At 48.7% G+C, this 25,965-nt stretch overlaps 1 protein-coding gene across 10 annotated transcripts in view; it reads left to right on the top strand.

The window, feature by feature from the left end:
• The window catches only part of ZMIZ1 (zinc finger MIZ-type containing 1), a 469,106-nt gene extending 444,299 nt beyond the window's left edge, over positions 1–24,807 (top strand). For 8 of the 10 annotated variants that reach the window (XM_043990032.1, XM_043990031.1, XM_043990034.1 and 5 more), the window contains 9 exons: positions 2,420–2,630; positions 4,910–5,015; positions 7,251–7,411; positions 9,545–9,612; positions 10,336–10,404; positions 12,605–12,849; positions 14,893–15,059; positions 20,011–20,298; positions 23,368–24,807. In XM_043990032.1, the coding sequence (XP_043845967.1) occupies positions 2,420–2,630; positions 4,910–5,015; positions 7,251–7,411; positions 9,545–9,612; positions 10,336–10,404; positions 12,605–12,849; positions 14,893–15,059; positions 20,011–20,298; positions 23,368–23,475 (1,423 nt within the window). In that variant the 3' untranslated portion in view covers positions 23,476–24,807. The remainder of the gene's footprint in view (positions 1–2,419; positions 2,631–4,909; positions 5,016–7,250; positions 7,412–9,544; positions 9,613–10,335; positions 10,405–12,604; positions 12,850–14,892; positions 15,060–20,010; positions 20,299–23,367) is intronic. The other 2 variants (XM_043990035.1, XM_043990041.1) reach the window with 2 other exon arrangements.
• The last annotated feature ends 1,158 nt before the right edge of the window (positions 24,808–25,965 follow it).

Below are 25,965 nucleotides of genomic sequence, written 5' to 3' on the forward strand. Positions count from 1 at the left end.
GCCACTGTCTGTACCTTTAACGGGCTCTCGACCCAGCTAGTGCCCCCTCCCACCACAGTTCATCCTGGCTATCTAAAGGTCCATTTGCAAAGGAACCTCCAGGCTACTGAGTCCAAGCCCTTCATATTCAGGGGTCGTGTCTGATTCCCAGCCCACCTTCCACAGACACAGGTGCGGGTCACCACCTCCTGGAGCTACTGGTCTGTTGTCATAAATGTCCTACCCATGAAAATGACACAAGTACATAAACTGTGGAGCTTGTAAACTCCAAACAGCAGCGGGGATCAGTACTGGGGAAGAGGCTGCATCAGGACCACAGCCAGGTGGAATTCATCCGGGAAGACTCCAGGGCCAGAAGGGAGAAGGGCCAATCCACAGATAGATCACAGCCTGTAATTAACACCTACCTCCATAGGTCATAACTGCTCGACTGGCATTTCATTATCTCGAGTACCCTCAGCTGAGCCTACCTCAGTCTAGGAGGTTATTGGCTGGTTCTTATTATTAAGTAATAACTGCTGAGGATTGTGCAAACCCATCCAATAGATTTATGAACCCGTACCATAGTGGAAAGCTGGTACTTAATATCTCAGCCGAGCATCCTGACATCCCCGAGCTCCAGGAGGATGGGTGACCCCTGAGGGCACCCACATCCACACCAATGTCAGGTGGATGGTGTGCTGGGAGTTAGACATGACTGCTGGAAATGTAATGGCTGGACTAGATGACCTCTGAGCCCCGCCTCCAGCTCTAGATTCGGGGACCATGGCACCCCAGATGGTAGCAGAAATGGTCCTCCTCTGGTTGGAGCTTATAGCTATTGGACCAGCTCTGCCCTGAGTACTAATCCCCTGCAATTATATAGGACATGACATGACACATGTATTATGTGTATACACACATATACACAGCCTAACTTAATCTCTCTCCCCCTCTGTCTCTGTCTCTCTGCTTCTCTCCCCCTCCTCTCTCTTTCACTCTTTTTCTCTCTCTTCCATCCTATTAGTGAGGGAAGCATACATGGCCCAACCTGTAGCCACCTCCCCTTCCTAAGATCATTAAAACCTCCAGCAATCTACTTCTGCAGGTGGCTTTGTGACACTTCTCCCCCTAAGAAGGCCCCCACCCCAAACCTGGCCATCTTCATGAGAACCCAGCTGTAATAATATTCCCTTTTTGTAGATCAGCTGGCTGAGGTTCTCACTTATTAAGGACTCATGGTTGGACTTGAACCCAGGTCTTCCAGACTCCAAATCCAGGTCTCTATCTGAAATGCCATGCCTGAATTTCAATTGTGGTGATTTGCACTCATGTCCTTTAACCTAAAGGAAACCAGGAAAGGAGGACCTCATGAAAGTAATATCAATAATGTCAGTTACAGTAGTTAGCATTGACAGAGCAACAATAGTTATATAAGGCAGTGGCCCTGGCTGAGTTAGGAGATGCCATCTGTTCCTCTGTTATCTTCTGTTTAATTTGGGAATCTGAGTTGAAGGGAATTAAGAGTATTGGGGTGGGGGGGGCAGCTAGGTGGTGCAGCGGATAAAGCACCGGCCCTGGATTCAGGAGTTCCTGAGTTCAAATCCGGCCTTAGATACTTGACACTTACTAGCTGTGTGACCTTGGGCAAGTCACTTAACCCCCACTGCCCTGCAAAAAAAAAAAAAGTATTGGGAGGGGGCAGCTAGGTGGCGCAGTGGATAGAGCCACCGGCCCTGGAGTCAGGAGGACCTGAGTTCAAATCCAGCCTCAGACACTTAACACTTACTAGCTGTGTGACCCTGGGCAAGTCACTTAACCCCCATTGCCCCAACCCCCCCACCCCCCAAAACAAAAGAGTATTAGAGAATGGACATTGCTCCAGAATGTTCTTTTGCTTTCCTTCCTTCAACTCCAAAGTCCAATGTGGGGTAGGGAGGAGGGAACCATGAGCTTGGAGTTGACAGATATGGTTTGCATTTGGGCTGGGAAGGTCGGGATCAGCAAGTGATGTGGTCGGCCCTAGGGAAAACACTGTCCGAGTTGGGTGGACTCGGTGATCAGGGTTCAAAGGATGTGGTCAGGATTGGAGAGGGGGATGTCATTTGGAATTAGAGGGGGGTGTGCTAGAGGTTGCATATGATCAGGGTTAGGGAATGCATCGACATTTGAGGGGGGGATGTGGTTGGAGTGAGAGGGGGTATAATTGGGATGGGGAAACACGATCAGGGCTAGGGCAAACATGATGAGGATTGTGGGAGGATGTGGGAGGAAGATGTCTTTGGTATTGAGAGGGGCCAGATCAGGATTGGAGAATTGTGGCCAGTCCTAGAGAAGGCAAATCATTTCAGTTTTATTTCTCCCTCCTTCCTGGCCAAGTTGAGTGTGTGCAAGGTCGGGGGAAAGGCTCTGAGCACCACTGTGCTATCCTGCCTCACAGGTCTGACCTGGAGCTGCAGTTTAAATGCTATCATCATGAGGACAGGCAAATGAACACCAACTGGCCGGCCTCAGTCCAGGTCAGTGTCAATGCCACCCCTCTGACCATCGAGCGTGGGGACAACAAGACCTCCCACAAACCTCTGCACCTCAAGCACGTCTGCCAGCCGGGAAGAAACACCATCCAGATCACAGTCACAGCGTGTTGTTGTGTAAGTACATGAAGAGTGTGCTCGCTGCCACCACCAACCCCACTGGGCTAAGATTCCACCAGGGGAATGCATGGGCAACATAGGTTGTAGTGTCTGTTCCCAGGCCCAAGAGGACAAGTGACCCTTATGTTATGCTGCTGCTGTTGTTGTAGTCTTTATTTTAACCTTTTATAAATAATTTTTTATTGACTTTTGTTTTGATATCTCCTAGATTTACCCGTGTATTACCAAGCTTTTTCCCAGAGAGCTATTCCTTATGACAGAACATTGTTTTAAAAAATTAAAAGACAAAGGGAACCATTTTTTTTTATAGCAAAACTGCTCAACCTATCAAAAACAACCCCAGATTTTATAAAGTGGGAATGGTTAAACTTTGGGGGTTTTTTGGGGGGGAGGGTGGGGAATGGTTAAAGCTTGATGATCCTAAGTTTTCCCAAAGCTCTCATGTATTACCAGGATTATTATTATCAGACAACCACTTAAACAGATTGTTTTTAGGTTGGTCACCTTTTAGTCATTCATTTGCTGGTTCATTCACCAGAATATTTATTGGGCTTAATATAATACTAATAGTACAAAATATTAACCATTCCCAGTTACTTTATATTTAAATACCTTATATATATTTGTATTATTAACCTTATATTTATATTATAAATTCTATTATAAAAATACATCATATCACATAATATATACATATATTTATATGTATTTGTCTCCCCAATTAGAATGTAACCTAATTGAGAATAGGAATTGTTTCAATTCTAGCACCTAGACCACAATTTTCATTTTTGCCCACAAAAATAATCTGAAAAACTTTGCTAGATGTTTCATGGAAATCTAGGGTAAAATATATCTACACCCTTTCCTTGATCTGCAAGTCAAATAGCCATGTCAGAAAAGGAAGTGGAGTTTGTCTGGCATGACCTGTTCTTGATGAGGCTGTGATGGCTCTTAGTGATCACTGCTTCCCTTTCTAAATGTTCGTTAACCACCCTTTAAATAGTATACTCTAGAATTTGCCAGAAATCAAAGTCAGATTCACAATTGCAGGCACAATTCTCTTCCCTTTTTGTGAAAAACAAAGAAACAAACCTGGAACAGCATCTATGTTGATAGATCTTGTACTTAACACGTGAATATGTTGTTTCCCCACAGAAGAAGATAAGTTCCTTGAAGGCATTCACTTTTGTATTTATATCCACAGCGTCTAGCACATAGTAGGTGCTTAATAAATGCTTCTTGGTGGACTGATTGATCCTTGAGGGTGCATACTGCATGTTGTGCTACTTTGTATCCTAAATGCTAATGCTAGTGACAAATCAAGCAGTCTGCTAACAGGTATCCATTAAATACCTACTGTGTGCCAGGCACTGTTTTAGGTGGTATAGCTTGGCCCTAGAAAATAGAACAAGGGATTTTTAGGCAAATTTAGACTTGATAATAAGGGGAAACTTGCTAACAATGAGAACTAATCCAAAGTGGAGTGAGCTTCCATGGGAGGCACTGGGTTCTTCCTCATTGGAGGTCTTCTGGCAGAGGCTGGCTGCCTACCTATCAGGTCTTTGGGGGAATGGATTCTTGTTCTTGAAGGGTTGTACTAGAGAGTCTTTGAGAGCCTTCCATTGTGTAGATTCGGTAATTCTCATTTGACTCTCATGGTAACCCTTTGAGGTAGGTAATGCAATATCCCAATTTTTCAGATGGGAGTGCTGAGGCTCCAAGAATTTAAATGACTTTCATGAGGTTTCATGGGTAGCAAATGACAGAACCAAGACTAGAACCCAAATCTTCTGATTCCAAGTTCAGTGTTGGCCCTCACTGTTGGTCCTTCAGACTTCTGCCTTAGTTTCTGAGGCCAGGTCTACTGGAGTAGCCCAGCTTCCTATCCAAGAGACAGTATGGTGTAGTAGATTGTCCTAGACCTAGAGTCAGAAGACCTGAGTTCAAATCCTGAACCTCATACTTACTAGTTGTCTGACCCTAGGCAAGTTATTTAATTTCTCTAAGCCTCAGTTTCCCCAACTGTGAAAGGAGGGTGCTAGATGGCTCTTCATATCCTTTCCTGTTCAAAATCTATTAACTGGTGGTCCCTTTGGGTGCCTGTGGGTGTGGGCAGTGGTGTGGTTATAGGGGCGTAATCCAAACAGCAGCAGTGGTGAATGCCTCTCACAGCACACAACAACCCTGCAAGGTAGATAGTACAAGTATTGCTATTCCCATTGTACAAAGAAACTAAGGCTCCAGTGAAATGACTCACTCCTTCCTCTCCTCGGCAGTCGCATCTGTTCGTGTTGCAGTTAGTCCACCGGCCCTCTGTCCGCTCCGTCTTGCAGGGCTTACTCAAGAAACGCCTCCTGCCTGCAGAGCACTGCATCACAAAGAGTGAGTCTGTTTGCTGGGGCCTCCATCAGGAGTGGAAGAGATGGGGAGGGGACAGAAGCCTCTTCAGAGGGCTTCCCTTTGGCCTTCATGGCTGGAGACATGTTTGTTAAGGGTTAAAGGACTGGCCACTTCAGGAATCAGAGTGGATCCAGGCAAGACCCCTGAGTTTCAGCCCTAATTAGCCAGTGAGAGTCTTTATTGAGTCCCTGTTGTATACTCAGTACTGTGCCAGGCCTGGCGAAGTTCAGGAATCAGGAAGCTTACCAGATGTGATCCCTTGTCCTAAATAAATGAGCAAGCCGCAGATAGCTAAAGTTTCGTTGGAGATATACCAACCATGAATGCTGCAGGAATCAGGGGAGGTCAGGGAGGGCTGAGGTGGCTGGGCAAGGTAGGTAGGACCAGAGCCAGCCATTGAAGGATGCATGGGCTTCATTCAGGGAGAGAAGAAGTGGAAGGAGAATTCCAGGTGTTGTAGAGATAAGTGAAGATCTCAAAAATAGCAACAGGTCCAGCTTTTCCCCAGCAGAGCACCTGAATTAGGGGTGAGGGGACCCCCAAGGAGAGGTGAGAGATGCTCCCAGGAAGATACCTGATATACAGGAGCCTGAAGGCTCATTTCATAGGCAACCTCAAGCCATCTGGCCTTGACCTCCACAGAAGACTGATGAAGAAGGCTGGCATTTGAAGCTAGGCAGCATGAGGGACCTAGGGCAGATCGATAGAGTACCGGCCAATGGAGCAGGTGTCCAAGGGGAGCGAGAACCTCCCCTTCCATTCTGTCAGGGAGGATGGTCCAGGGCTGGAGATGGACGAGAATAGTGAGTAGCTTCATCCAGACTTGGGAGCCTGGAGCAAGCTGGGCACGGATGTGCCCATCACCAGTGAGCCCCTGATTGTATGCAGGCTGGGGAAGGGGTGAAAAAAGCCTTCCACAAATCGGGAAGAAAGTACGTGGGATTCCTGATGCCATCATCAGCAAGGAGACAGAAGGCTGCTACAGAATGTTAGCTACTCTTGTGAGGGGAAGGGGGATTCACACCCATGATTTCCAATGTCGTTGGTGTAAGGAACCCCCAGTGAGGAAACTGCCTGTATGTACCAGTGTTCAGCAGTTTCTGGTCTTAGAGTGGTTCTGGGGCTGGCTCCTTCCAGCCCTCAAGAACCACTTGTTAAGTTTTCGGAGACGCTACAAATCAGAGCGTGACTTTTTGCTTTATTGATTTCCAGACTTAAGGAAGTGAAGGCAAAAATTTTAATAATGCAGGGCTTTTTCTTTGAAGAGCTGGTGGTTAAATATTTACCAAAATACCAACTGCTCTTAAAACTTCCTGGGATGTTGATAGGTTAAGTGACTTGCCCAGGGTCACACAACTAGTATGTCTGAGACCAGCTTTCTGTCTACTACATCCACATCCATTGGCTTACTCTGTTGGGGGGGTTGGTTTGGGGGTTTTTTTGGCATTCACTTACTCTGGAAGTCGTTCAGGTAACATGTTCATTTTGGACACGTGGCTGGACAAATAATCACTTAGAAACTCAGGTTGCTTCTTCTGCCATGATGTTTTTTCTTCTGATGGTGAGGATATGATTGACAAAGAGAATTCCCCTGAACATGAGGCTGTCCCTGAAGTAGCACAATCATCATTAACCAGGGAGGTGGCCCTTGCTGCACTTGTCCAGTGAGCTGCTAGCCCATTCTCTGGAAACAGCTGTGTGAGCGCACACGCACGCACACACACACACACACACACTAGCAAAAGCCCTCCCATTTCCTATGATTTCGGTAAGCAGATCCCTGCAGCCATTGCAGCAACAATCCAGGTCTCCCTGCAGATGGGGCCAGGACAGCAGTGCAGCCAACGTGATAAATGTCTAAGTTCTCCTCCCAGGTCTGCCCAAGGCTCGTTTGGCTGGTCCCTGCATTCGCAGGCATTCATCAGGGCCACCGAAGAACAGCTCTAAATACTAATGAGGTTGCAGCGTCTCCTAGAAGCCATGTAGCTGAGCAGGGACATGTCTCAAATATTAATGGAAATATACTGGGGCTTGGGGGGGAAGCGGGGAGCGGAGGGAGAAGAGCAGTTGATGAGGCACTGGTAGTCATTAAATCTGCAGGAGAGATAGATGGTATTTGTACGGACCTTTTCTGCAGACAGATTTATTATCCCCTGATGAAGAACAACCAGGGGTGGCTGTTTTCCTAATCCCTGTGTCTGTAACCTCTTGCAATAGTCAAGCGGAATTTCAGCAGTGTGGCTGCCTCTTCGGGCAATGCCACCCTCAACGGAGAGGATGGTGTGGAACAGACAGCCATCAAGGTGTCTCTGAAATGTCCGATCACATTCCGGCGGATTCAGCTACCAGCGAGAGGTCATGATTGCAAGCACGTCCAGGTCAGTGGGCGGAGAGGATGCCGCTGCTGCTATAATCCAAACCTCTATTTTTTTGGGGGGGGGGTGTCAGCTTTGAGCTTAAAGGCAACAGGAGTGGGAGGGGGAGAAGAGTTGGAAGCAACAGCCCCCTTAAATCCTAGTGCTGTTACCTTACCTTTTTGAAGATATACTGGGAGGGCAGCTAGGTGGCGCAGTGGATAAAGTGCTGGCCCTGGATTCAGGAGGACCTGAGTTCAATTCAGCCTCATGGATACTTACTAGCTGTGTGACCCCAGGAAAATCACTTAACCCTCATTGCCCTGCCTCCCCGCAAAAACGATACGATGGGGCCAGTAGTAGGCACATCCTACTTAATGTGGCCCCAGCCACCCTCCCATACACATGTCATTCAGAACCCCCACTGTCTAAGGAAGGTCCCACTCACTACCCAACATAAGGTCATTGTCAGGCTCCCATCAGGGCAGCCACACCTCCCTATTCCCCACCCTGGGGGATCTGCTACCTTGCTCCCCAGTCCCAGCCAAGATGGCACTCTACCTCTTGCTCCCTCCATCCCAGTCAATCAGTCACCATTTGGCCAGTCACTCAATCAACATGTAATCTTCCTGCTTTACTGTTGTGATTATCACTGCCCTTCTCAAAAACCTTTAGTGAGTCCCCATTACTTACTGGTAATCAATCCCATATTAAAAGCCCTGTGTTGGGTTCTGGGTATAGAAAGCCCAAGTCCTCAGTCTTGAAGAGCTTAGAGACCAGCCATGGGAAGCAACATGTACATATAGATTGATACCAGGTAGAGCCAAAAAGATTTGGAAGGAAAGACACTAAGGCGGGGGTAACAGGGAGTGGGGCGTCTGGGACCTCCGTGCACCAACAGCCAATGCAAAGACCTGGAAGCGTGCCACATGTGAGGTCAGGATTTGGCTGTTGACCACAGAGTGCTTGGAGGGGGATGATGGGAAATCATTCTGGGACCAGATTGTGAAGGACTCTGGTCATCCAACAGTGGGATTTACGGTTGGTCCTAGAAGTAATAGAGGGCCCCTTGGGTCTGAGTAGAGGGGTGACCTCCCCAGTGTTTGTGTTCAGATCCAGCCCCATTCCTAAGGAATGGACTGCTCGCTGTCAGTAGACATGTTCTTCTGGGCATCTCCTTTGCCTTTAAGGAAAGAATTTGGCAGCTCTCTTAAACAGTCTGCGGGCACTCCATCAGAGGCAGGATTCTGGAATGATTTCTCTGGATTCCCCTTAAGTGAACCACCTAGGCACAGAAGCTGGCTTTGAATCCTGTGTGTGTGTGTGTGTGTGTGTGTGTGTGTGTGTGTGTCGCTCACACTGGCACACGCACCTCTATGGCTTTGGCTAAGTAATTTAGCCTCTCTAGGCCTTGGTAATGTCAACTACAAAATGAGAGGGTTAGACTAGGTGACCTGGAAGGGCCCTTCCAATTCTCAAGCTACATTCTTGTGAATTTACCATGTACCTGTCCCATGGGTGGCACAGAAAATATAAGGGTCCTCATCCTCTGGGACCTGGCAGTCTAGTTGGGGCAAGGACCAGGGATAGTAACAGGAAATATGAAAGCAGAAAAAAGTCTTCAGTTTTTGTTGGGGATTGTGATCCCTTAGATTGGGATGATCAGGGAAGGCTTCAAGGAGGGGGTGCATATTAAGCTGGGCTTTGAAAGGTGAGTGTTCTTATGTCAGGACAGACTAGGGGGTGGAGGTTAAGGAAGAAGGAGATGGGGGCAGCTAGATGGCGTAGTGGATAGAGAACCGGCCCTGGAGTCAGGAGTACCTGAGTTCAAATCCGGCCTCAGACATTTAACACTTACTAGCTGTGTGACCCTGGGCAAGTCACTTAACCCCAATTGCCTCACTAAAAAAACAAAAACAAAAGGAAGAAGGAGATGCCAGTGGACCAAGTAAGTAAGAGGTGACGGGACAGCCCTGGGACTCAGAATGTTGTATCCAAGGAATAATAGGACTGTGTGTGAGAAGCCTCCCCCAGTGTTCAGAAGCCTTTTATTGTCAGGAAAGGTTGTAGATGCTGGCGTCTGAACCTCAAGGCAGCACGGATGGGTCCCGTGTTCAGGTCCCAAGTGTTCACTCTGCATGTCTCTCATCTTTTCAGTGCTTCGATTTAGAGTCATACTTGCAGCTGAACTGTGAGAGGGGGACCTGGAGGTGTCCAGTGTGCAAGTGAGTAAGCCCTTTTGTGTCCTGGGGAGCTGAGGTTATCTCCTTTTATTCTTTCACCTCAGCTAGCCATATGCCCTACCTGAAACTGCCCCTCTTCTGCACTACCAGTTAAACTCTGGCCTCATCTGCTGAAGGAGAGCAGTGGCCAAACATTCCCTCCCAACCCCTCAACCCCCTAACTCCAGAGACCACTCTAAAAGAGAAATGAAAGAAAGGAGTGAGGCCTAGCAGAGGGGGTGTGGGGAGCACACGGGCATGGGGTTCAACACATTGAAAAGCAGGTCACAAGATATTGAAATGGATATTCAGGAATCGTGTGATGGGGCTTCTCCAGAGGGCTTTTAAGAACAGGATGTGGGGGCAACTAGGTGGCACAGTGGATAGAGCACCAACCCTGGATTCAGGAGGACCTGAGTTCAAATCCGGCCTCAAACACTTATCACTTACTAGCTGTGTGATCCTGGGCAAGTCACTTAACCCCAACTGCCCTGCAAAAAAAAAAAAAAAAAAAAAAAGAACAGGATGCACATACACACACCCTCCCCAATTCTCTTTCTGTCTGGTATGGGATCACTAGCCAGGAGAGTAGATTAGCTAACCCTGTGAATGGAGAGAGAATGGTTGATGGCCAGGCTAAGGACACTCAGAAAGATACACTCACCAGAATCCTGGGCTCGGTCTAGGAGGGGAACAGTCAATGATGTAGCTTCTCTTTTTGTCTAGTAAAACCGCTCTGCTTGAAGGCCTGGAGGTCGACCAGTACATGTGGGGAATCCTGAATGCCATCCAGAAGTAAGTGTCACTGAGCCAAGGACTCTGGGTGGGGCGCCCTTGACTTTGGATTCTGAAAATAGGATGCTCGAGGCACTGGGTAGCCCTGAGCTCCCAGGCCCTTGTCTCTTATCACTTTGTTTCAGTAGAAGAGAAGCCACTTATGCCCACCGTACAGTGTCTCTGGGTTCACCTTTGGGACCTAGATTCAGTTCAGTTTAATAAGCATTTATTTCACATTTGTCTCTATTTTTGGTTTGACTGATATCTGCTATTTTAAAATCATTTTCATTTCCAAATAAATAGACCTTTCCCCATCCCCTGCCCAGGGAACCATCCCCTCTGATGAAAAATAAAATCAGAAAGGGGGAAAAAAGGCAGTTCAACCAAACCAACCAGCCCATGAGTGGAGTGCGGGTGGCACACGGGCAGCATCTTGGCATTCTGTGTCTGCCCAGGAGGTAGGGAAGGCAGGCACCACCCTTACTCATTTCTTCTCATGGACCCAGCTTGGTCATTCTCACTACACAGTTCAGCTTGGGTTGTTTTTCTTCTTTGTCGTTGTCTTTTGATTTACGGTGTGGTAGTTATTGTGGCTGTGGTCTTCCAGGCTTTGATTACCTCCTGACATTATTTCATAACCATAACAAGTTAATAATCGCCACTTTCAGGGGGCTACAAAGACAAAACAAACAAAAAACCTGCTCTCAAAGAGCTTACGTTCTGTTAGATTAAGTTCATTTGGGACCCAGGTTAGGTTAGACTAGGAGACCTTTCATGTCCCTTCCACCTCTAAATCAGTGACCCTAACAAAAAGTCAGAAAGCATTGGGGCCTTGGGTCCCTGGCCCGCGGCAGCCCCAGTGTGGCAGCCTGAGGGTGACCAGTATCAGCTGACCTAGACCAGAGCCAGAAACAAATCTCCCCACTCTTTCCTCTCCCTTCTATTGACATCCAGAAACTAAGAGTTGGCCTGGGAAAGAAGCAAGAATACCAGGTTCTAGGAGGAAAGCAGGGCCTACTCCTTTTCTATGGGGCATCGAGGCCTAACAGAGAGAGCACTGAGCTGGGAATCAGGAAGGCAAGGGCCTGTTCTGCCCTTGCCTTATTCTGTGACCACGGGCAAGTCCCTGATACCATTTGACAGCTGAGGAAAATGAGGCCCAGGCTGAGCTTTAGTGTGCCAGCTACCTTCAGCTGGGTCTCCCCATGGCATCTCAGACTCCGCATATGCAAAATAGAACTTGTTACCTTTTTCCCCAAACCCTCCCTCTTTCCAAACTTGCCCATTACCACCAAGGGCACCGCCGTCTTCCCAGCCCCCCATTTGTACTCAGGCTATATATTTGGTCTATTGTCACATCTCATTGTTTCTCCATTCTCACCACCTTTCTCTCTAGTCACCTCTGTACCACCCTAGCTCAGGTGTCCATCACTTCTCCTCTGGGCTATTCCAGTAGCCTCTGGCCTCACATCACTCCGTCTTCTACTCAGTTGGCAAGGTGATTTTCCTAAAGCCCAGACCTGACCATGTCCCTCCCTGAGCTCGGGTGGCTCCCTGCTCCTCCGGGACCAGACATAAACTCCTCTCTTGGGCACTTCTGGCCCCTTCTTCCGCTCCTAGGTTTCTTATGTTTCCCTGACCTCCACACCCACCGCAACCTCTCCATGGGCCTAGCTACAGTTTAATTCCTCCTGACCGGGTGCCTTTGCCCTGTCTGCCTCCTCTGACTTGAAGGCTCTCTGGCCTCACTTGCACTTTTTAGTGTAGTTTTCCCGGCTTTCTTCCAAACAGCTTAAAACCCACTACCTGTAGGAGGGCTTTCCTGTTCCCCCAGCCCACCCCAGCTGCCAGCTCCTTCTCCCCTGAGATTGCCTTCCATTTATTCTCCATCGATCTTATCCCCACATGTGTTGTCTCCCCCAATAGAATGTGAGCTCTTTGATGACGGGGACTGTTCTTTTTACCTTTCTTTGTAGCCCCAAAATTTAGCACAGTGCCCGGTACATAGTAAGCCCTTGATAAATGCTTTTTGGCTGACCGATTAACTTGGGAACAAAGTTACCTATGTTCAGATGCTTGAAAGAGCTGACCCGGAGCTGCTTTAGAATCGCTGAGCCCTGTGGGGCAGATTCAGGCTTCTAGAAAGAGGAGGGGGCCTGTTCTCCTCCCTGCAGAGGATCCAGAGAGAGCCTTAGCTGTCTTCCTTTGTCATTTGCAGCTCGGAGTTTGAAGAGGTCACTATTGACCCCACATGTAGCTGGAGGCCAGTCCCCATCAAATCCGATATCCACATCAAGGATGACCCGGATGGCATCCCCTCCAAGAGGTTTAAGACAATGAGCCCCAGCCAGATGATCATGCCCAATGTCATGGAGATGATCGCAGCTCTGGGCCCTGGGCCATCCCCCTATCCACTTCCTCCTCCACCTGGGGGCACCAACTCCAATGAGTATAACAGCCAAGGTAGGTGAAACCAGGAATATACCTTCCCTCCCTCCCTCCCTGCTCCCCAGTTCACCAATAATGGAGTCCAAGGATAGGAATGAGTTTAGGACTTTGGATTCCAGAGATCCCAAAGCACACATCCTTCCTACCCTGCTTCCCAGTGCCGTTCTGCCCCACCTGCAGGTATCATCCAAAGCAACCTCATGATATTAGGTACCTTTGGCTTGCCCATGTGACAGAAGAGGAAAGGACATGAATGATGATGATGGTGGTTCACAAGAAGGATATTGCAAGCTTCATCTTTATCTGGATTATGGGTGGATATCCACCCCATCGAGTTCTCTCCTGCCCCGCATTTCCCACTGACACATCCCAGTCCTTCGTTCCCCATGTAAATGAGTGCCCCCGGAAGCAGCGGGGGGAGGTGGAGAGGAGAGAATGCTTCTCCATGCTGTGTCATCACCATCACGCTTAGTCACAGCGCAGAGCCATTCAGAACCGGCATATCAGACACATGGTCACATCCTGTCTCCCAGGTTCGGTGTGTCTCACCATGCAGGTGTCATAATCCCTGCATGAGCCTAGGGCTCTGCAGCATGCTTACTTACAGAGCTGGGGTGGAGGGTGCGGGGTCGGGGAGGGATGATACATTGGGAGAAAACAGGTACATTATCCTTCTCTCTAAGGGTTGTTTTTAAAAGAAACCACACCTGGTTTCCTAGGGTGTTTGTCCTTGCCATATCCCTATGTGTGTCCCTGCCTTTGACCCTGAGTCAACCTAATTGTTCAAGTCCAGTGGGCTCGTGGCTACAGCCTTCAACCATCACTGGTCATTGCAGAGCCACACACACACCCCCAATCTGAAGTCAGGGGCCATCAGTGGGGTGCTATCTGATGAGAGAGCCTCATCCTTTCCACAGTGGTATACCATACCTATTCCCCCATTCAGGAATTATTTTACTGCTGGGAGAGTAACCCCATTAAATAAATGAGCTTGAATTTCCAGAGGGTCTTCTTGTAGGCAATTTCAGGTGCTTCTTACATGTTGTCTTTCTCGTCCTCTTAGTAAGCAAGGAATTGTGACGCCCGTGGGTACTGGGTGGCACAGAAAGGCCAGGTTATTTGTGTTCAAGTCACACAATACTGTGTAGCCCAGTGTTAACACAGCAAGCCAGGATCAGAGACAGGACTGCAACAAAGGCCCCGTCCTGTTTACTCTTAACACTGCTTTGGGAAGGCAGTGAGTGAGGTATAGAGAGCAATGAAGTCATAGAATCATAGAAACTATAACGGGCTTGAGAGGTCATCTGTTTCAACTCGCCCGTTTTACAGATAAGAAAACATCCAGAAAAGTGAGATGACTTGCCCAGGGTAACCCAGCTCGTTAGTGACAGAGTGAGGACTACAGCCTGGAGTCCCTGATGCTAGGGGTTAAGTTTTGTCACTAACTCACCGTGTAACCTTTCATGAGATACTTCAGTTCTCTGAGCATCAGTTTTCCCATCTGTAAAACAAGGGAGTTAGACTTGATTCTCTCTTAGCTTTATTCCATTATCACCTTCTGGAATTTTTTTTTCTCCCCTGGATTTCCCATGGTGCCGGGCATGTATGTAGGGGTTTCATCCATACACATGGTTTGGTCATTGATCCACTAGGCCCATTTAGATACATTTCTCAGCCCCCAGAAGGCACCTGAAAGAAAGACCCAGTGGTCGATGTGACTGCCTGAAAGCATCAACCCTAACTTGAAAACATCAGGAAAATTCTCTTCCTCCTACTGGTTGTCAGTGAAAAACCCCCTCTGCCTGCCCTGCTCCCCACCAGAGTGCCTTCATTTTCCTTCCCAGCTGAATAAGCCCAAGGAATTTCAGTGTAGACAGTGTCTTACCGTGTACAGCCTGAGCTGAGCCCAAGAGATGGCTCCAGATTCTTCAGCAGAGACAGAGAGAAGCTTGGCTCTCTCGAGCACTGTCCCATGCCTCGTGCCGAGGTCCCGATGCCCAAATACTACCTATCTAGTGGGTGACACCCCCTCCCCTCCCCTTGTTTTCACCCCCTCAGGCAACAACTACCAAGGCCACGGTAACTTTGACTTCCCCCATGGGAACCCCGGAGGGACGTCCATGAATGACTTCATGCACGGGCCCCCTCAGCTCTCCCATCCCCCGGACATGCCCAGCAACATGGCTGCCCTGGAGAAACCCCTCAGTCACCCCATGCAAGAAACTGTAAGTACCCTCTCACCATCATCCCCCCTTCCCTTCTCTGACCTACCTAACCTCATCTCCCCATCTAAATCCTTTACCTTCTTCTTGGACTAGACTGAGGAACAGTCTGAGACACTTCTTTGTGGGTATTTTGTTCCTTTCCCAGCAGGGATAGAGGCCAAGGTGTGAGAATGGGAGCCAGTAGGTAATGGGGGTCAAGTCCTGCCAATGTTTTCCAGTGTAGTATTAGCTAGTGGACAGTGGGTTAGCTTCTCTTCTGCCTCCAAGGTTCTAGAATTCTGTTGGGTCGGCCTTAGTGAGGTATCATCCAGCTCTTAGATTGGTTCTGTTGGTTTCTTTACAACAAAAAATAGTCTTTCTCTTCCCTTATCATATACACACACTTCAACAAAGTCACTGGACAGTGGATTGTGGACTGGAAAGTTCATCAGACCCAAGGCAGCCTTGGGTCCACATGCCAGTTCTACTAGTTACTATCTGTGTGACCTTGGGCACCACTTCTTTTCATTAGGACTTAGTTGGGAGAGAGGTGGGCTGGAATCTGGATGATACCAAAGGACCCTCTTGGCTCATCTGATCCTGATTAATTCAGCCTTCATCTACTCAGTGTTCACATCCCAAATCCAACATTCACTGCAGAACCAAATTCTAGAACAGGGCTTCTTAAACTTTTCCCCTCACGACCCCTTTTTGCCTGAGAAAATTTTATGTGACCCTGGGTATACAGCTATATAAAATAGGTACACATAAACTTTATTATTGCCAAATTTTTCATGACCCCTACATTCAGTTACGTGACCCACAGGTTAAGAAGCTAGGCTCTAGAACATCCTTCTCAGTCCCAAAACAAACAAAAACAACCTTCTTGGAGTTTTAATCACCATGATATTATTTTGCAGTTTGTAGGGCATATTATCCTTTTCAAAGGAAATTTTTTGAGCATTCTACTGATGCCCAAAGAAGAGGCTGTGACTTTTCCAAGGTTGTGCAGGGCAAGATAGCAGAATTAGGCTAGAATTAGAATGGATTGATTGATTGACATCTGAACGTGGCTTTGTTGACATCCTTTGCTGACCTCTCTCCCACCTTGAGAATGAAAGTAAGTCAGGGTAGGTAGAGAAGGCTTTCTGAAGTGATACCAGAACCAATACAGGGTGGGGGAGGAGGGAAAGGGTGCACATGCCTTTGTTCATCTCTGTCTTCCCTGCCTGACCAGCCTTGGCTGCCTTTTCAGATCAGCCAGTCAGTTGGCTGTTAAGAATGACAGTTAGTATCACTTCTTCTCCCTCCTTTCTTCCCCCAACAGATGAGTAGGAGGGCCAGGATCTGGAGAATAGATACAGTTCCAAATGCCCAGCCACTTGAAACCAGATTCATTGGGACCAGATTTATGAGAATTGAGTGTTGGTGCCATATTCTTCCCTGATGGGGCCAGAGAGCTTTAAATGAAGGAAGAAAGAATCCAAGAGCAATAAGTATTAACAGCCCACCTTGGAGTAGCGGTTCTATTCTTTTCACAATGAGAAGGTTTATCACCTCATTTGGTCTTTGAGACATAAGTTAGAAAGTGTGTATTAGTATTACCACTTTATAGGTGAGGAATCAGGTGTGGAGCCTTTAAGTGACCTCCTGAATTATCTCTGGAGCCAGAACTAACTCCTGGATCCTGTGTCGGGGCTCTTTCTTCTGCCTGGCGTAGGAGAGGTCATTCTAGACAAGTCTTTGGATACAGGAATGACTGAGGAAAAGGGGATGTGTAGCCCTCATCTCTCGGACGTAGATCTAAAATAGTAACCTGTTCCAAGGCTTGGAAAATTGTTTTCAGGTGTTTAGGTTTTTTTAACTTCTTTGGGCATTTGAGAGGATGCCCTGCCTATATCTTCTTCCCTCCTCCTCCCCTTCAGTCATCCGGCAATAGCAATACCAGCCGTCTTCATATGTGATACACTTTCTTGTAGTCCAGTACCCTCAGGACCTCAGAGGAGGTAAAAGCCAAAAGCGGGGTTTGGTGGAGAAGGAAGAAGCGGGAACTGAGATAAAGTCTGTGTTCTGATTTCTGTCGATCACACTGCCTGGTCTCCCTGGGCAGTCTGCTACGTTCTGGGGTTGGATAAAGGATAGTGGCTGGGGCCCAGGGCGTGTGTTCCAGGGCGCCCCAAACTTGCCCTACCCTTTTCCCCAAGCTCTGGGGAAGAGGGAGAGGCAGAAGATGGGGCTTTTTGTCCTCTAATGACCTTGGCCTTGGGACCTGCCAGGAGGTCAGAATATCAGACTTCAGAGTTGTAGCCCAGAATTGGCTTTTAGGCAAAGGCTGTGATTGAAAACAAGACAACAACATGGCGCTGTGGCTTACCTGACAACCTCTGGCTATATGTACCGACCCAGGGATAGCAAGCTCCAAGAAACCAGAATTGTGGACCAAGAAAAGGGAGATGGAATAGGTTAACAAGAAGGGCAGAGGGGGGTTGCTCCCAGAAATATCCAAGTCATTGGCTAGACACAGGCCAAGTCTTGGCCTCTGCACACCCGGGGGCTGAGTCTCCATGAGGTGAAACAGTTGAGGATTTTATTAAGAGCTTCTGAGAACACCCCCTACTTTCCCTCTTCCCACTTTTCCTGGTGCCCAAGGTTAAACTCGCAGGTAAGGCCTACAGAGAGCCCTCCCTGTAAAATGGAGCAAGAGAGAAGGGGTGAAGTTTTGGTCAGGCACCGGACCTGCTCTGCTACGATGGAATGAGCAATCGGCAAATTGTCCAGGGCATTTTTCTGACCAAGGTAGAGAATAGATAATGAAAAAAAGGAGAGAGAGAAAGGTCCAGGTCCCTGAATCAGCTTCTGAAAATAAAAGGTGTCAAGGCAGCACCTGGGCTTCAAGTCCCGCTCATTCAGGCTGGTGAGACCCAGGGATTAAATCCTTCAGCAGAGTTCTTGCCCAGTCCACAAGCGATGCTGGTTTAAATAGGAGAGGCTCCTGTTTCTCACACACTGAGGTTCACTTAGGTGCTAGAAGCATCAGCACAACAAAGAGCAGGTACATTGTTTTTGAAGTAGCCATCTGTTTATTCAGGATTTGTGGGAGCTGACTGAATGAAGTGCACTGGAATCCATCCATCATACATTCTTTACTGAACACCTGCCGGAAGTTGTAGGGAGACAGTTTTGACTCAGCATAAAGAAAATATTCTTACAATTAGAGCTCTTCAGAAGTATGACTAGTTTCATAGGTAATGAGTTCCCTGTCATCACTTCAAGTGTTCAAATAGATCATGACACCAGAGATGCTTTAGAAGAGACTCCATTTCTCTGGGCCTCAGTTTTCTTGTCTGAAAAATGGGTTGGTCAGATGAGATGACTTTGCCCTTAAATCCTGTGGTCCTGTGATTCCCACAACAGAGGGGAGGTTGGAAGAACTGACCTGGGAGGGCTACAGTCTCTTTCCTTCTGACTCCAAAAGCTCTGTCGGTCTGTTTGAAAAGGGAGCATTTATACCCTTACGAAGAGAATCCACTTTTCCATGGACTCTTTCTTCATTTCTGCGTTTGTGGGTGCTTCTGCTCACTATAAATTCTGTCAATTCGTTAATGCCTCTCACCCTACACACAGGATAATCCTTAGTGGACACATTTGCTGTGTGTACTTAAAGGCAATTAGACAACATTTCAGTAAATTAAACAAGTATTTATTGAAGGCCTACTATGTGCCAGCCACTGCAACAGGCTCCGTGGGTACTGAGATGAAAATGTAAAACTCCCTGCCCCTGGGAAGCTTGCATTCTCTGTAGACAAACACGCACACATCTAAGTGTATAGAAGTGTAAACCAAGTTACTTGCTTAAGCAGCTCGGAGGAGTTGGAAGAGCCTCATCTAGAAAGTGGCTTATGGTCCGCTCTGTTCTGTAATTTCAGAAGGAGCTAAGACAGACTGCCCTTCTCCTTGGGAGTCAGTGAGATTTGGCAGCATAAACAACCTTATCTCCGGTCTTTGTGCCTCCCCTGTCCTCTCCCTCTCCAGGGCTTCTCTGCCTTTTCTACCTCTGGGGTGGTCACTGTCGCTTTCCTGCTTCTCTGTGTTCTACTGACTCCAATAGAGGGGCCTAGGAAAGCCCCTTCCCCCCTGAGGTTTAGGGTTTTCCCTGGCTCTGGAGTTGGTTTTTGGGTGGGACCATTCTGAGGAGGAGGGAAAAGACTGCTTGACTCCAGGTCCTCCCCCCTTCCTCAGGTCCCCTTGCCCCAGTGGTACCAGTGGGTGCCCCAGTGGTAACGTTGGCCCTCTCCACAATGAGACCTCTCAGAAAGTACCCAGTGCCAGCCAAGGATGCTGCTTCTGGCATTCACAAAGCAGCTGACTTTCCTGGGGCTTTTAATTCTCCCTACTCCTCTGTCACAGGGGGTTCTGTCTAGTGCTTTGCTCTCTGTGTCTGCGGGCGCCCACCCCGAGCTGGCACCCCCCAGCTCTGTTCTGTGGCTGTGGCCAGGGTCAGGGCCAGCATTTACATGCCTCCCCGCACCCCGAAACATCCACATTTTGCTTTTCCATTTCTGACCACGCTCTTGTTCATCGTGATGGTGTCCAAGCTGGAGGAGACTTGGGGGGGCTGGGTAGGGGATAGGGAAGGAGAGGCCAGGTCCCTCCAATTCTCATGTCTGTTCTTGTCTCTTGAAGTCCTTCATCCCCTCTCTCCCTCCCTCCCCTGTCTCCCCCAGAGACACCCAGTGCGGCCCGCCCCCTTCATGGCGCTGTAGCCTGATCCTTCTTCCTGGTCGGTTGTTTTTGGGGGGCGTCTTTGGTTTTTTTGTTGGTGTTTTTGTTTTTTTTCTTGACAGAAAAGCATTCCGTGTAAAGGGTGTTTTTGGTTTGTTTTGATTTTGGTTTTCATTTTCTTCAGGCATCTCGTGCACTGTACCTTGTCACCTCACTTTTCTTTTTTTCCTGCTTCTCTCCTCCTCCGCAGATCCCACATCCTGGCAGTTCTGATCAGCCCCATACTTCCATACAACAAGGTTTGCACGTACCACACCCCAGCAACCAGTCAGGGCCACCATTACATCACAGTGGGGCTCCTCCTCCTCCTCCTCCTCCTCCTCCTCCTCCACCTCCTCCTTCCCAGCCGCCCCGGCAACCGCCTCAGGCTGCTCCCAGCAACCATCCACACAGCGACCTGACCTTTAACCCCTCCACAGCCTTAGAGGGTCAGGCCGGAGCCCAGGGAGCGTCCGACATGCCGGAGCCTTCGCTGGATGTAAGTGTGGGTCGCCGCTGTCATCTGCCTGCATTTAGGTTTGGCACCAGGGTGTGCCCGAGAGACAGGGCAGGCGGGAGGGAGGGAGGACGGGAAGGAAGAGGGCAGGGGGCGGAAGAGGAGGTGGGATGTGTGGCCAGAGGGGTCCACCCTCCCCACCTACCTGACAGGTGGGGGGGGTGAGATTAGTGGGCTCCTGTGGTTTTGGGGGGTGGTCAACACATCTCTTCTCATGTCCTGGCTTTACTTAGAGAAGGGTAGGGGACCCCTAGGACATGGGAGGATTATTCGCTCTGCTCTCATTTAGGGAGGGGGTCTCCCTTCTTCATTAATAACCCTTTTGTTACTTCTCATTGGGCCTCCAGGCCAACTACTCTCAGTCCCCAAGGATAGAAATTTAAGGCTCTTGCCTTGCTCTGTTCTGCCCAAACACATACCTTCCTCATTCAGCTTTGTCTCGGTGGTTTGGGGTCAGGGGTTTTGGTTTGGGGTTGGGTTTTGGGGGGTTGTTTTCATTTTTGAGCTTACAGTCATTTGAGGCATCGGGGGTATCCCCCACCCCCTTTTTCTCCTCTCTCCTCTCCCCCCTTTCCTCTCCTGTTCTGGGTTTTTTGCCGTCTATACTGTTCTGTCTCTAGCTGTGGAAGGGGACCAGAGGGATGGGGTATTAGCAAAAGGGGAGGCCAGGGGAACTTGGGCGTCCCTTTGTCTGTCTTGTCTGTGTGTGTTTGGGGGTGTGTGTCTCGGATTTACTGGTCCATGTGTCATCCACGCCTGCTTTTCAGCCTTTTCTGTTGCACATTCCATGTGCCCTTATCAGGGACTCCCTGGGAGTTGGCAGTGGTGGGGAGAGATGGCCAAGGGAGTCTAAGCAGTGCTGGGCCAATCATGGCAATGACTGGGGACCCCTCCTCAGCCTGCCTTACCACACAGGGTGAGAGGGACTGCCGATGGCTTAACAAAATTCAGTCGTTCCCCCTCGGGCCACCACCAGCGCCCTCTCCTTGAGGGTCACAGGGAGATGGATCAGTTCCTCCTCGGGCATTCATAGTACATAGGAAGGAGCCTACAGAGAGAGGAGATTCCCAGTGTGAGTCATCGAAGAACAAGGGAGGGCCAGATAAAGAAGCATAAGAGGGTGAGACCAGGAAGGTAAAAGAAAGGGCTACTTCCTTTAGAGGTTAGCCACCAGAACTAACCAGAGCAGAGTATTCCAGACATGGGGGCTCAGCCCCACTGGGAGATTCTGGCAAGAGAGGCCCTGGAACCCAAGGCAGGGAAGCCGGAAGGGACATCCAGGCCCACCCCCTCATTTTACAAATGGGGAGACCGAGGCCTGAGGCTGCAAAGTGACTTTCCCATGGTCATACAGGTAGTGAGTATCAGGAGGGAGTTGAAGCGAGTCATACAACTTGGTGGTTCCATGCCACCTTCAGCCGCTGCCTTGGTCCTTTAGAGCCACTGGGCATCTCCTATTTGGGAACCTCTTTTCCGGTAGAGCAGTGGGGTCAAACTCATGTAGAAATGGGGGCCACTAAATACAGAAAGACCCCTCCCCTACAAGCCATACATTGACTTAGAAAAACCATGTTATTAATATTATCTGTTTTGTTGTATTTTTATTTATTTTGTTAAATAGCTCCCATTTACATTTGAATCTGGTTTAGGCCACACTGGGGAGCGTTGATGCCTCTGACCTGGACCACTGAGTAATGGGGGGTACACCAGAATTAGAATAACAGGCCACCAACTGGCACATTCCCATTACCCTATTACATATATATTCCCCTCCCCCCCCCAAAAAAAACCCTAAACAATTCACTTAATTTTGAAAATCACTTTCATTTTTGCAAAAGTTCTCCTCTTTGAGACAGACCGGTGATGAGATTTTTAGATCTGCTGCTAAAAACACCCCTGGAGAGGTATCCCCTTCCTTCCCTCAGCCCTTGCCCTTTGCACGGACATTGCCCTGGCCTCTTGGCCCACACGCTAGGCTATTACTCAGAGCCTTGCCTCTGGGAGAAAGGGTTGTCATTAAGTAAATGTTTGCATTAAAGTAAGCTAGGATGTGAACATCAAAAGGGTGTCTTGGGAGTCCCCAGAAGCCCTTGACTTTTTTTTTTTTTTTTGTGAGGCAATTGGGGTTAAGTGACTTGCCCAGGGTCACACAGCTAGTAAGTGTTAAATGTCTGAGGCCAGATCTGAACCCAGGTACTCCAGACTCCAGGACTGGTGCTCTATCCACTGTACCACTTAGCTGCCCCATCCCTTGACTTTTCAGCTGATGAGGGACTAAAACAGAGCAGAGAAGGAAGGTACACAGGCATTATAGGCCCCCCTTCAGTTTGTAGTTAGCCCCCCAGGGCTTCACTCTAGACTTAGTGGCTCCATCAGGATGGCAGAGTGAGAATTTGGAGGAGGGTTCAGCAAAGGAACAGAAACTGGCCTCATCTCCCAGATAAACAGTGGTGATTTGAACCTGCACGGAGGTGCTGCGAATACCAGAGCTGAGAGCCGAGGACAGGGAGCCAGTCTGAAAGGGAATTAACCAGACATGGGGCCGGGAATAAAAATTGTAAAAACCAAACACACACAATATGCACACAGCCCTAGCACTCATCAGAAATGCCTTCTCAGACCTTGGGTGAGGTTCCTTCTAGAAATCTAGCTCAAAGCTTCAGGCCCTCTCCTCCAGCCACGTCAGCTCAGTAGGGCAGTGGGCTAGACATATCTCCCAGCCTTTGCTCCCATCTGACTCAGTGGGGCAGGATAAGTTGTGGTGGTGGGCCTGAGTTCGAATCCCAGATCTGCCATTGAACAGTGGTATGAATCTTGGGCAAATCACACAAACTGTTTCCTGTTCCACAAAATGGAGGGGGTTGGCCTAGGTGGCCTGTGAGGCCTGTGAGCTCATGCTATTCCTTCTGCAGGGAGAGAAATGGCACTGAGTTGTCCCGTGCCTCCTCGGGCCAAGAGCCCCAGCCCCTCTGGAGGGCAGCAGGAAGAAGAGTGACCCCGGAGGTGTCTGGCTGGCCCCTTCCTCATCCCCTCTCCATCTTTGTTTTCCAGCTTCTTCCAGAACTCACGAATCCAGATGAGTTACTCTCGTACCTGGACCCTCCTGACCTGCCGAGCAATAGTAATGACGACCTTCTCTCGCTTTTTGAGAACAACTGAAGCTCTCGGCTTTTAATCAGCCCCCTTCCCCTTCCCAACACGTACACACACGCACACGCATGCAAACACACACACACACACACACACACAAAACACACATACTTCTCCACCCCATGTAGTCCATATCCTCCCAAGTTCTCTGCCCCAGAACTTCTCATTCGGAAGTGGGGTGAGGTCTCTCCCTGCTATCACCTTCTCAGAACCATTGGCATTCAGTGGGGAGACTGCAGAAGAGGAAGTGGTACCTAGGCCACATGGGTTTGGGGGCCCTTAGAGCATCTGCCCCGGCCCTGGCATGGCAAAGCCTAAAGCCCAGGGCAGCTGCATTTCTGTCCACGTCCAACACAGTCCTCTAAAGGAGAGCCTGGTAATGGAGAAAACCACCCCAGCACATCTAGCTCAGCAAGGATAAGAAAGCAGCTTGCTCTCCCCTCCCACCCCAATTCCTCCCATGCTGACCCAGTGTCAGAAACCAACCTTCTAACCCAGGGGTCTTCCATTTTTGAAACTGAGAATTCTCCCCATCCACCAACTTCCCAGACTGGACACCTTGAGCAACCACGGAACCAGAAATACGGAGAGAGACAGATGGAACAGGTGCAGTCACCCAGGGAGGGGCAGCCTATGCAGGAGCGAGGCCTGTGGGTGCTGGCCAGAGCTGCCCAAGTCACCACCACCGGAAAAGCACAAACCAACCAAGAAAGAACCTCACCGGGCCACAGCCGACCGTGCTTTCTCCCTTGAGCTGAGGGTTGCCACTTCCAACCCCTGACCTCCTAGGCCCGACAGAGCCTGCAACGGTTCATGCTACGCAGAGGCTCCAAGAGAATGGATGGAGATGGGGGAGGGAGAGTTGTTTGTGCTTTGGGTTCCGGCAGAAGGAGGGAACCGTAGGGTTGTCTCTAAGATATGGACAGCAGAGAGAACAACCACTGAGTCGTTGGAATCATGAGAGGACCCTACAGTTCCCTCAGCCAGAAAGTGGGGAGCTTCAGCCCCTTTTCTTGGGGAAGGGAGCTTGTTGGGGTGAGGGAGGTTCTGAAAGTGTGGGAAGGAAGAGGACAAACCTGTCAGGAGGCAGAGACAGCAATGTGCGCCTTTCCTCCCAATTTTCTCCTTTTTAAAAAATACACAAGAGACAAAATCAGTTTTAAATCATCTGCAGAAAGGAACGTTGGGATATGATAGATGAGTGACTTCCTTTTTTGTGTGTTTCCTTTTCCCACCCTCTGTCTCCAGGACTGTTATATTGTTATATGTTGTCTGGCCCTCACACACGGCCTCCCCACCCCAGTCCCCCCCCTTTTTTTTTTCCTTTGGTCCTGTTAAACATCAGAGAGAAAGGAGCCGAGGTGAGGTTCAAGTTGAAAATAGCCTGGTCTTGGGATCTTTTGAGAGCCAATGTTGCGTGTTGCCTCTTCTGTTATTCTGTCCTTACCATGTGGCCCGGACACCCATGTAGGTGTGCCTTGCCCTCCAGGGAGCTGCATGCAAAGACGTTCACACGTGCCAGCCTTCCCTTTAAGGAGTCTCATCTCGGCTCTGTCTTCGCCTTCAGTGGTTTAAAGCAAACCTGATGCTTCCTACCCATTGTGACATGAAGCGATTCCTGCTTGTCCATCCATCTGTCTCTTCAAAGCCCTCCTGGTTACCACCCTCCCAGGTTTTCATGCCCCTGCCCCAGTTCTCACATGTGCTTTGATTTGGGCTGTCAGTGGCCCACTCTGGGCTCAGATGATGCCGGATTTGTTCCCAGTCACTCAGATGTGTAAATTCTTTGCTTTCGAGTTCCTTGCTGTCATCACTGCCCCCCCTCCCCAGAGCTAATCTTTATTTCTCCCCCTCTCTGGGCACCCCTAGCCCCTTGCTGTAGATATTACAGGAAACAGTGGTCACTTTCATTTATTTCCAGCCTCCCATATTGAGACGACCAGGTTTTCTGTAGGGAATTTGCCATCACACCTTCTTTGTACTGGTTGGTTTGTTTTTTTGCATTTTTCTCAGATGACAAGTTGTTCAGTATGCAAAATCAATTATTTTAAGAATCACTATTGTAAATATCTTTGTGAATATTTTAGTATCGTCTTTGATAATATTCAACATTTTCATGACCTGGTTATATCCTTTGCTGGTGTTTTTAAATACCTTGACTGAAGATGAAAAAACAAAAAACAAAAAACAAGTCCTTTTTTAGAAAAAAAGTAAAACAAAAAAAATATCAAAGGTTCTTTTTACAGACTTAAGGGAATGAAATTTCTTTTTTATTTTGAAGATGTCAACTCACCCATTTGATCCATTTCCCAAATCTTTTGGCAGTAGAGCAAACAGCAAAACAAGCAGCATGAGGTAAAATCTGGGTGGCTTCCGGTAGTGTTCCAGATGTTACTCTCCCTGGCGTGCCCTGCCATCTTCCACCCCTCTCCATCTAAACCACACATACACACACATACATATGCACACACACTTGGGATAGAATGTGATTTGGGGGGT

Source organism: Dromiciops gliroides, chromosome 2 (genome assembly GCF_019393635.1).
Source record: "Dromiciops gliroides isolate mDroGli1 chromosome 2, mDroGli1.pri, whole genome shotgun sequence".
NCBI lineage: Eukaryota > Metazoa > Chordata > Mammalia > Microbiotheria > Microbiotheriidae > Dromiciops > Dromiciops gliroides.